Source organism: Ahaetulla prasina, chromosome 3 (genome assembly GCF_028640845.1).
Source record: "Ahaetulla prasina isolate Xishuangbanna chromosome 3, ASM2864084v1, whole genome shotgun sequence".
In the NCBI taxonomy this organism is placed as follows: Eukaryota; Metazoa; Chordata; class Lepidosauria; order Squamata; family Colubridae; genus Ahaetulla; species Ahaetulla prasina.
The window spans coordinates 155628341-155640764 of record NC_080541.1 but is presented as its reverse complement, the minus strand read 5'-3'; the positions used below and the strand labels follow the sequence as shown (position 1 = coordinate 155640764).

Genomic DNA, 12424 nt, shown 5'->3' with positions numbered 1-12424 from the left:
ACAATGATTGTATTAACAAAACTGACAAAATTATTTTAATGACAGTTTGTAGTCTATATTCATGGATGTTATTGGCAATGCACCCATCAACCATAAAGCCTCTCTCTAATGTGGAGAAGTCACTTTTTCATTGTGACCAAATAAACACAGTTAATTTATGTGATGGGTTTTTAAGTTGCTAGCTGTTTCCATTCAAAATCTGTTACAGTGGATTTTTTTTTAAAAAAACCAAAACAAAAATGCAGCTTCAATCAAAACCAACTTTCATCACCTATGAAAAATAATATGATTCAGCTTTATGGCAGCTTTGAACAATCAAGCTATTGTTTACCACCTAGGGACTTGAGAGTGATATTGCTTTAGCTTTTATGAATGCATTTATTGCTTTAAATAAATGCATTCTTTCTGAATTCCTTATAATTGCCTGCTCTTTGGGGATTCTGTCACTGTGATCCAGCCTTACTGTGGAACATTATATTTCTACTTTGCCATCATCCGTCCTTCCTTCTCCCCTTTCAAAAGTGTCTCAATCAATTGTTTTTAGAGTTTATTCTCAGCGTATTTTTATCTTTTCAAAACTCCCGACTACATCCCCCTTTTTCATTGCTTTCAAACGTTTTTTATTGTGGCTTCACTATATATTATTTTATTTACTGTAAGGTGCTGAAACTGCACTGCACAGGAGTGATAGATGGAGATGCTATAAAAGAACTGTTACTATTAATATTTGAGCATTTTACTGAATCATGTAATTATAATTTAGACATTCTGTAAAATACATTTTTGGTTTTCACCCAGGCTGCTCTCACTCTGCAACTGCAAATCTCAATGGAGAATCATAAGAAGACTGACTGGCGTGAGCAGGTTTAATGAGAAAGTTGATAAAAGGAAATATATGATGCTGTACAATCCTCAACATGTTTGCTTGGAAATAAGTCTCACTTAGTTTAACAGGGGCTCCTTTTAGGGAAGAAGGTTGCCTTAAATCATGTATATTTCCTTTGAGCTATAAATTATGCCTGCAGAACAGAAGTGGAATATCTTGCAACCTCTATGTTTGATAAAGAGCAATATTGTATGAATTCATACAGCATCAGATCCCAGTTGGAATAGGATTCCATCCTGGCCGGTCTGCTCCAGTACTTCAAGCACTTAAAGCAAAAGATTTCAAATGAATGCTGGAAATGCAAAAGTAAACCAGGGACCTTTTATCACTTATGGTGCACACGTGACAAAGCAAAGAAATATTGGAATAGGATTCACATCCTAATGCAGAAGATTCTCAAAGTGAATGTAAAGATAAAACCAGAAACTTTTCTTTTGGGTTTAATGGGGAAAAAAAACTAACTTGAAAAAAATTGGAACTTTGATATATGTTGATGGCAGCAATATTACTTTATACACAAAAATAAAAGAACACTTTGATTCCCACAATGAATGAATGGCTGCAAAAGTTGTTGGAGTTAGCAAAGATGGCTAAATGGACTGCTTGGATTAAGGAAAAAAACAACAACCACCACAATTACTTTTGTTTCTGTTTGGAAACCGCTTCTGGACTTTGTGCTTGAGGTGGAAAAAAAATGAAACTTTGATTTTTACTGATTAGATAGGTTTGTTGTAATAGAAATGTAATGTAATAGAAATGGCTAGTTTATACTATTATGTAAACATTAAAAAAATGAGGTTTGATGTTATTATCTTATTCTACTGCACCAAAGGGAGTGACGTCAATGCCTTTTGTTTCTTTCCCCTTTTTCCTAAACTTTCCCCTTCCCTTTCCCCTCCCCTATTTTTCCTACCATTTTATTTTGTATTTTTTGTATTTTATATTATAAACTAAGAAAAAAAGAAAAAAAAGCATCTAAAGCAGGAGTGTCAAACTCGTGGCCCACAGGCCAGATGCATCACACGCTGGCAACTCCCACGCTTGGTTTAGCAAAGGGGAAAAAAGTTGAGTTATGTCCCGTGATGAGGCAAATTTGACCCCCCTGATTTAAAGCAAAATTATAACAACCTTTTAACTGTGTATGGATTCATCTTTTCTAGCTTCCCATCAACTTAGCTTATTGAGAATTGTTGTCTGATTAAATGAAAAATCTGAAATTTCGTTGTTGCATAACAGAATCGTGAAATTGGGGCATTTTCTGCCCAAGTCATGGTGTTTTCTGCTTGAAACTCTTCCTTGAGTTTACAATTATGAAGGATGAAAGAATAAGCATGGCTTCCTCAAGCCGCTCAGATAAGTTGAAATACAATTTACATAGAAACCATACCAGCAGAGCACCGAGCATCTTGCACCAAATTTCATTTTGCATTTCTTAAAGAATGAATTATGGGTAAGAGGAAATATTCAAGTAGATCAGGGGTGAAATCTAAAAATTTTCCCTACTGGTTCTGTGGGCGTGGCTTAATTGATGGGCATGGCTTGGTGGTCAGATGGCTTGGTGGGCGTGGCCAATAACAATAAATAATAAAAATAATAAACAAAGTATAAAAAAACAATAAGAGGTACCAAAAACCAACTTTCACACTTTACACACACACAACACAACACAACTGACTCACACACAATGTAAAAGCAGCTGGACTTCACACTTCACACAGCCACAAAAAGCTCATAAAGCAACTTTCACACTTTACACACACACAACTAACACACACACACACACACACACACACACACACACACACACACACAATATGCCACATACAGCTTTCTGAGATTTTGTGTGTTTGTGTAGTTAGAGTGAAACACTACAGAAACACACCAAATCTCAGAAAGCTGCACAAATATTTTATTTTATTATTTTATTTTATTTTATTGTGGACTTCAAATCCCAGAGTTCCTCAGCCAGCAAAGCCAGCCAGTTGATCACTGAGGAAATAGATTAGCTGAGCGATTGATTCTGTCTGGCTGAAACTGAAACTGCTTTCGGGCTGGAAAGAGAGCCATGCGTTCATCAGTAATCAGGTAAGTGCCTTAGAATCTCTACTCTTATTTGTAGAAAACATGTTTTCTACAAGAGTACAAGTAAGGTTGTGCTGTTTTTTACTTTTAAAGGCCTGTTTCAGCTGAAGCAAAACCAGCTTTTAAAAGTAAAAAAAAAAAACACCTCTGCAGATGGTGCGGCTCAGCAGAGGCGGGGGGGCGGGGCCAGGGATTTTTGCTACTGGTCCTCCGAACCAGCAGCCGCCATCGCTACTGGATCTCACGATCCCATCCGATCCAGGAGCATTTCACCCCTGAAGTAGACGGATGAATTGATTGCTGCTTTCTGTTATTTGGCAGTTGGCTGCTTTCTGTTATTTGGCAGCATTTGCATGTTAAGAGTCTTTTGGTGCAGTAAAGAAGGGTTGGGAGATATAGGCAGGAGTGTCTGCAGGAATGGATCAATGACATCAAAACATTGGGTACAATCAGGGTGATCAAAGCTCTGTCCCTTTTTACATGTGGGTGATGCATGAAACACATAATATAAAGGGGGTGGAGCTTTGATCATCTGGTGGCACTTGCCAGTTTGATGTACAATGCCTCAGGCCAGACTTTGCCAGAACCAGACTGTAACCTGAGGCTAAGGCATAGTTAACTAAGGGAGACATTCAGCCTACTTATTTCTCATGCTAGAAATATCACAGCAAGTAATATTTTAGGAGCTATTTCATACCAACATCATCTTTCTTTAGCAGGAACTATTTTTAATGGTAGTAGCTCTCCAATGTTAGTCAACAGAAGGTAATACTTTCATATCTTTCTCCTTTTAAAATTTTCCTGGAAACTCAGAACCTATCAGTGATTTTTAGGACTATCTGTTGATCCAAGCACATTTGAATGAAATCAAGTTAGCAAATGTAATGTTCTATTGTAATTCATATTCTCAACCCTTAACAAGTTTAATGGTGGCATGGTGGCTCAGTGGTTAAAATGCTGGGCTTGTCAGCTGGAAAGCTGGCAGCCCAGGTTTGAGACCAAAGCGCCATGTGATGGGGTGAGCTCTCGTCCTCACCTCAGCAACTGCCAACCTAGCAGTTCAAAAGCATTCAAATGCAAGTAGATAAATAGGTACCCCTCTGGCGGGAAGGTAACGGTGCTCTGGGACACCATGTTGGCCACATGACCACAGAAATGCTGGCTCAATGGCCTTGAAAAAGAGTTGCAAAATGCCTCTGGCAACAACTTTCAGAGTAAAAATAACAGGGGAACTCCTTAGACAAGTATAAAGGACATCTTTTATAGAGAAGATTTTGACATTAACCAAAGAAAACATTCTAGAAACTAATACAAAGATGGGGGGAAAGGCAAAAGAAGCTTGATCTGGTTTCAGCACATTTCTTCAATATTTAGGTTTGTAAAGTGAGAGGCTATATAAATATGTTAAATAAATAAATACTGTAAGAGATATGACAGAGAAGTTTGCAACAGAAAACAGAAAACTAGTACCCATTACTCACTAGAAACAAGAAACACCAACAGCTAAGTCCTGAAACGATTAATAATTATTTCAATGATACATTTGATGATTACAGTACAAATATGCAATTTGCATATGCAAATAGGATACCTAGTTTCAAGGACATAGACTGAACTATCATATTATCTCAAACACCAGCATACTCAGTTCTTAATATTTTTGAATGTTCAAGAGCTAAAGGAAAGTTACTGGATCTGAAAGCAAAGGAATTCTCATATATGATGCCAATGTCTTTATTGTGTAGGTCTCATGCATTATATTGTCAGTGCTTTTCAGATGTATGTTAAATATTGTGACACCGGTTCTCTTAAAAGATAGCCTGAGTTGTAGAATTACTTCTGAAGCAAATAAAATTGCTTTGTATTTGGGAAGAAAGAGACTATAGCTTTTCAGAGCCATAACTACATGTGAATTAAAGTAGACCTGACTACATTGTTCTTGATATCTAGGAAAGCTGCTTCTATTTTTTCAGGGGAGATTGATTTGTTTTGTAGAGTGAAAATTGTGATTCATATTTGCAAAATAATTTTGTGCTATTGTGTCTCTAGTCGCCCTGTTTTTCTGGGTTCAATTGAACAAACAAATTTGCTTCATTGTCCTGACATATTTTAGAAAGTTAAAAAAAACCCACTATGATTCAACTACTAGTTGAATATTCTGCACTGTGCTATTCCTAGAGCAAATTGGCAGTTGGCAAGTAAAAAGATAGGGAATAGTAAAGCTACAAAACAGACTGTATGTCAGCTCTTTTTATCTCTAATATGGGAAAAAAGAAGGGAAAAATTCTGAAAGATGCATTTCATTTACCTTCTTTTTCACCCATAGGTATCCAACAGTATCTGAATTGTTTTTGGACAGGCATTATACATAGCACCAATTTATTTTTATGCAATTTTCTGCAAAGATTTGATTTACATTTAAATCAAATATAAAACTGTAATTGTAATTTACAGAAATGGTTCAATCTTCAACTACAAAGCCCTCATCTAATTCCTTCTCACCCTTTTCCACATCCTGTTTAACTTCTTTCTCTTCCCTTCCTTTCCCTTCTTACATATCCAAAGGAATAATGGTTGACCATCAAATATCTAAGTTTATGGCTTGAAATTAACAATGAAATTAAGTGAAGAGCTCTTTGTGACCCTAAACTACTGAACTGCCTACAAGTGATTTAGTTCAACCTTTGTCCCCTCTGCATCATTCTCTACATATATTGGAAAAAGTAATCTTAATTTGATTATGGATTTGTATATGTGTTTGTGTGTGTTTTATGAAAGAAATAGAGTACACATATTGCTGTATGTGTATATTCTTGTTGAAGAAGAAACAATTGCTACCAACCTGCCTTCCATTGAGGACCTGTATACTGCACGAGTCAGAAAGAGGGCTGTGAAAATATTTACAGACCCTCACATCCTGGACATAAACTGTTTCAACTCCTACTCTCAAAACCATGCTATAGAGCACTGCACACCAGAACAACTAGACACAAGAACAGTTTTTTCCTGAACGCCATCACTCTGCTAAAGAAATAATTCCCTCAAGACTGTCAAACTATTTACTAAATCTGCACTATTATTAATCTTCTCATTGTTCCCATCACCCATCTCCTTCCACTAATGACTGTATGACTGTAACTTTGTTGCTGGTATCCTTATGATTTATATTTATATTGATTGTTTCCTGATTGCTTATTTGTACCCTATGACTATCATTAAATGTTGTACCTTATGATTCTTGATGATCTTTTCTTTTATGTACACTGAGAGCGTATGCACCAAGACAAATTCCTTGTGTGTCCAATCACACTTGGCCAATTAAAAAAAATTCTATTCTATTCTATTCTATTCTATTCTATTCTATTCTATTCTATTCTATTCTAAGATCTGATTATATATGTGAACATTCCCAGGGTTCACATTCTGAGGCATGGAGAAAGATTTTAAGAGTTATTGCAGAAGCCCTAGAGATTTGGCAGCAAATTAACTCCTTGATTTTTTTAGAGTCCATTTGCGGGCAAGGATAATAAAAGCTATATGGTACTTAAGCCACTTCCTGTCACTGTCGTTCTTGAGAAAACAGATTATAGTTCTATATTGGATCAAGAGTTACTGAAGGAGAAGTTCCCAAAGCTATTGGCAGATGTGTTCTGCAAAAGAAAGAGGTGATAGAAACATGCTGCTCTTAATAGTTAATTAATAATTTGATTGTTAATAATTCATAATCCGATAAGCAATGAATCTTGGAAGTGAAGCATAAATGAAAAAGATTGGCTCCCAGCCACTTCTTTCTGCTCAAAGAGAATGGAAACTTTACTCAGGATGCAATTCTCCTTCTTTTTCCAACAGTTAAGAATTAGATTTATGATTGAATATGCTTAGAAGAAATTAAATTGGTAACTTTGATCTTTTCTTTACCATCATAAATTATTATTTTTTTTCCAAAGGTTGAATTTTATTTTTGTAAGCAATAGCTCCTGTGGCTTCCTTGATTATTCCAATAAAAAAGTGCCAGAAATAGAGTGGAAAAAATTGAGTATTTAAATAACATCATTAACAATATCATTAAAAACCTAGCTATTACTGAACAGGTGCAAAATTGTTAAATCGATGCTAATAAAAGTAACAGTGAATGTTACCACCTATCTAACTAATACGCTTTCACTGTGGGTGCTATTTGGGGAACAGAGATTCCCGTTAGCACACAAAAATGAATCTGTGTTGATAGACGAATAACTGCTAACAAAGATTATCAATTAAAATGAAGCCAGCATTTATCTCTACAACAGTAAAAGCCCTCTCTATGAAAAAAGGAACTGGGAAGGGGGGGAGGTACAGATCATAGTATCTAACATATCATTAAGTCAAAGCATTGTTCCATATTTTAGCTTCAAGCTAATTATTATCCTGACTGTCTTTTAATCCTTCTAAGATCTTATCCAATTACAACAAGATAGTAGATATGTTCTTAGAAGACAGAAAATATTAATCCCAAACTGTTACTGCCTTCAAGAAACATTTTTTCTTTTAATTTTAAAGTGCTCTATTATCTAATTCTTAGACATAATATTTCCTTGCTGTGGGAAGTGTTTCTTTTGTTAAAATACTTCTTTTTTGTTTTTTTTGCATTCCAGCACAAAATGTTCAAGGAAGCCAACAAAAAGAAAATAAGAAAGATGGACCTCTAACACAATAAAACAGCAACATCTCCCTATGCCAGGTCCTTGGGAAGAAGTCAATAAGTGGATAAAAATGCCAAATCCAGTCTGAACGTCTGCCTGACAGCAATGAAATTAATAATATTTACTATAATTCTATTTTAATTAATATGGTAGCTTTATTATTTTAGATCCTTGGGAAGGATCTGATAATAAAAAATATAAAATATATTCAGAAATTTTGCATGCTGATTTGGGGTACTCTTCCCTTGAAAGATGCAACTTTGTATATCCCAAGTATGCAACAACATTCCCAGGCATTTGGGGAGTTTAAAATAGAATCTGGTTTTCTATTAATGAAGGAGAGGATTGATCATAAACAAATGGAAGAAAGGACTGATCAATACAATTAGATAAGACAGCAAAAATGCAATATATTACTGTAATCAATATCTTGAGAAACACTACAGAATAACATTTATTACAATTTGACAGAAGGTATCATGCATATAAACATGAGAATGAGCATTAATTTGCCATCTGTTGTATTTGCAACAGATTATTTTTCTATATTTGTTATATGTGCTTACAATATGCATTAAATATATGAATATTTAATCTGTGTTTTTATGTTGGCAGTTTAATAGCTGTAATAATGACACATTGAAAATGTGCATAGAATCAGAGGCCGATATTTCTATCCTGTAAAAGCTTATTCAGTAAGGAGAACTTTACTGAACAGTTTTGGAATAGTTTGACAATAAACATGCCTAGGATTGACAGGTTAAGCATTTATTAAAACTCAGAACCACAGATAAAATCTTCCATTAGCACCTAAAACCTAGAGAGGAATCAACAAATAATTATCCCTCTCCAGTGGTTCTGTCTCCAGTAGCTCTCTTCTGAAAGTTACTTCAAAGCAAAATGACAGTGAGTACGAACTTTGCAGGTGACAGTTGAACAAACAGGATATAATTTCCAGAAAACCGGCATTATAAAGTATAATTTTTATTGCCATTGAATTTTTCGTCAAGCTAACAATCAACTGTGCTAAGCAGTATGTGATCCATTCACAGTTTGGAAAACCTTATACTGCTAATGCTTGTTTGTCATGAGTTGCAATGGCATCACAACATGCTACCTGAATTCCAGAATTAAGGATGTACTAGCCTGGGCAGTTGCACAAGCCGTAAGAAATGCATAATTTCAGAAACAAACTACATGATACAGCTGTACACATTCTGAGAACGATTCAGAAAAACTGCTTTAGATTTTGTAGGAACACAACACCCAACAACCCCTCTGGCTCCCCATGCCTTATCAATTAAAGCAGCCACATCCCCTTTTGGCCTTCTAAGTGAGCCTGAAAAGAATGGATGCTGTTGCTTTAGGAGCCTCTTTAATTCTAGTGAATTAATGCCTGGAACAACAGTATCTCCCCCCCCCCCAGGTTTGCATGTCTGCTTTAAAAACAGGTAATTGATGTGCCTCCACTTGGGCACAAGATTCAAAGCATTTCTTCCCAATGACTTGCAAAAGGATCCACAGCTCTCCAATATTGCCCATACAAGCTTCATATCAGTGGTGGGCTTCAAAATTTTTTACTACCGGTTCTGTGGATGTGGCTTGGTGGGCATGGTAGGAGAAGGATAGTGTAAAATCTCCATTCCCACCCCACTTGGGGGAAGGATACTGCAAAATCCCCACTTCCTCCCAATCAGCTGTGACTCTGGAGGCAGAGAATAGATGGGGGCGGGGCCAGTCAGAATTTTTACTACCAGTTCTCTGAACTACTCAAAATTTCTGCTAATGGTTCTCCAGAACTGGTCAGAACCTGCTGAAACCCACCTCTGCTTCATATATCTGCATTTAGTGTTTTCCCATATGATGCTTGATGTAATTACAAGGCCGTCAAAAGGAGGAAAAATTATCAAAAGCTTAGTGTCTCACCATAGCAACCACTGTTACCATCTGCATCTATCCCAGGTCCGGTGAATCCTGGGTTACAGTAACAACCATGGATCCCATTGCGAACTTCACATTTGGCATGCTTGTGACATGGGTTCGTACAGTTCTGGAGGCTGCAGCAACTATCCAGCAGGGTGGCAAGAAACACTACAAGGATTGAAAAGCAACACAAAACTGCTGATGTTAAGAGTAAACCACATGCCGAATTTTAAAACTAGCTCTCCTTCCATTAGTTTGGAACTTACTAGTGTGAACCTGACTGAGACATCCTATTCCCAAATGGAAAATTACATTCCCACTACTCAACTTTTAAAAGTGCTGCTTAAAAATAGTTATATACCTGAATAAGCATTTGAAAATATTTTTGTTGGGAATGTTTTATTGTCTCTGTCATATTTTATGTTGCTGTTCTTTCCATGCTATCGTAAAAATTCTTTCCTTTGTTTTATATATACATGTGAGTATTTGTGTGTGTAAAAGGCATGCAGTGGCTCAGAGGCTACGACGCTGAGCTTGTCGATCGAAAGGTCCACATTTCAGTAGTTCGAATCCCTAGAGCTGCGTAATAGGGTGAGCTCTCATTACTTGTTCCAGCTTCTGCCAACCTAGCAGTTCAAAAGCACATAAAAAATGCAAGTAGGAAAATAGGGACCACCTTTGGTGGAAAGGTAACAGTGTTTCATGTGCCTTTGGCATTTAGTTATGCTGGCCACATGACCATGAAGACGTCTTCGGACAGCTCTGGCTCTTCAGCTTTGAAACAGAGATAAGCATCACCCCCTAGAGTCGGGAACGACTAGCACATATGTGCGAGGAGAACCTTTACCTTACCTATATATGTATGTGTGTTTATATATCTCTGTGTGTGAATGCACATCTCCCCACACTTATATATACAAATATATGCACATGTTTGTTTGTGGGTGTTAATATAAAGAAAAAAAGAATGAACAGATGAACAGTCTGATTAGCAGCAGTCAAAAACACACTCAGTGGTATTTACTCCCAAGTTTTTTTAAAACTATAACCTTAAATCAAGAAGTGTTTGAGTAAAACCAATTTATACAGGAGAGAATCTATTTACCTACATACTGCTTTTCTGGATCACAGTTCTAATATACAGTCTAAGATGAATTGCTTCATGAAAATCCTGCTTTCTTGAATAATGATGACCAAAACTACAATAATAAATATATTTTAAAGGTTAAGATTAAATAAGTTTGTAAATATAATGTTGAACTGGTTCATATTATCTGTGGCATTATTATACATTATTACTATTCTTTCATGCAGAGAACGCTTTTTTAAAAAAAAAATAGCTGGCCATTTATAAACAAATAAATCTTCTTTGGCTATGTTTTATTATAATACAATTTCTCCTCCAGATTCAATGAGAATGAATCCATAAGGGTTCTTGCATGCCAGTTCTTACAGATGCTAAATGTCTGTTGCACTTCTCAAACGTAGTAACTACCATAAAGGGATTTCTGAATTGTTATGAGAACCTTGTTTCTTTCCTAACTCTAATTTAGTCTTAATCTTCATTTAGAAAAGAAAATCACCTACCTAAAAGCAAGAGAAGCTTCATGGATGGTGCTTCTACGAAGTGTCCAGTTTCAAGTTCAGTCGTTACAAATGAAGAAATCTTGTTGGATGTCGTATGCTCATGCGCCCAATATCCATACATGCCAACAGAAGACAAAATACTTGTAAAGCTACTGACCTTACAATGACATGTATCCTTAGATATGCTCTTCCAGATCTTTTAAAGGAAGGGCAAGGTAGAGTCAAATGGTGAATTACGAATTGGGAAATAAAAGAGTTGTATAGAAAGGCTAACAGAAAAGATGGGAATGTCAAGATCAGCATCAAAGGTAAGTACAGAGGTTGTGATGTTAAGGGCTGTGGAAGGAGTTGTAAACCAAACTTGGCTTTGGAAGGCTGGAGAACAGATCAGAAGTAAAAAAATAACAGGGGGGAAACCAGGTGCTAGCTTATTCTCTCTCTTAGTTGAGCATATCAAAACTCTAGTATCCCAAAAGCTTGTGAAGTCTGCCTTGTTCTGCCTTGTTCTGCCTTGTTGATGGCTTTTCTTGAAGTATCCAAAATATCCCAGCTGCTATATAAAATTTTGTCACTTTAAGAGTAGCAGTATAAGAAGGAGGTACAGGAAATCCACTAAGATTTCTTTTGTGTGGAAAACAAAGATGTAAAGCTCTGGAAGGAAGTAGGCAGGAAACTGAATGTGCAGCAAAGAATTTCAAGGACAGCAGGGAAACCTACGCAGGGAGATATAAGTAAAAACCCTAAAGGAGGTGACATCACAAGAATTAAGGGATAAAAGGAGCAATAAAAGAAACTGTACTATGCATTGGGGAAGTGGGAAACAAGAATTTTGTTAGACCAAACAAAGAATGGTGGGGGAAAAATAATGCATTCTCTTTATCTCTGATGTGTTATTTCCTGTTATATAGTCTATGTTCTTCGTGACTTCTTTGGAAGCTTGCCATAAACTTCTTCCAACAAGATGTATTGAAATGTCATTCTCTACATAAGGAACACCTCATTGTTTCTATTATGGCATCATCTTCCAAGGCTTTGATTGAATGGAAGCTTGACTACAAATAAGATTTAGTGCTCAAGATTTCTTGAGAAAATATTTCAATGTTTATCTGTAAATACTATATAATATTAATAATGAGGTCAGTGCAGGCCTTCTGTGTGAAAGCAGGCAGCTTTCTCCCAAGTTAGACAATTGAGTGTAGTTTAAATTAAACATAAAAGCTGTGGGAAATCTTACTCTGTATTCTTAATCTGTTTCCCATTTTAC

The 12424-nt window shown here is 36.2% G+C and overlaps 1 protein-coding gene across 1 annotated transcript in view; it reads right to left on the bottom strand.

The window, feature by feature from the left end:
• ADGRL4 (adhesion G protein-coupled receptor L4) overlaps positions 1 to 11821 on the bottom strand; it is a 147621-nt gene extending 135800 nt beyond the window's left edge. Inside the window, exons 1-2 of the mRNA XM_058176285.1 lie at positions 11161 to 11821; positions 9577 to 9741 (exon numbers count right to left, since the gene is read on the bottom strand). Coding sequence (XP_058032268.1) covers positions 9577 to 9741; positions 11161 to 11281 — 286 coding nt within the window. The 5' untranslated portion in view covers positions 11282 to 11821. The remainder of the gene's footprint in view (positions 1 to 9576; positions 9742 to 11160) is intronic.
• Positions 11822 to 12424: the final 603 nt, after the last annotated feature.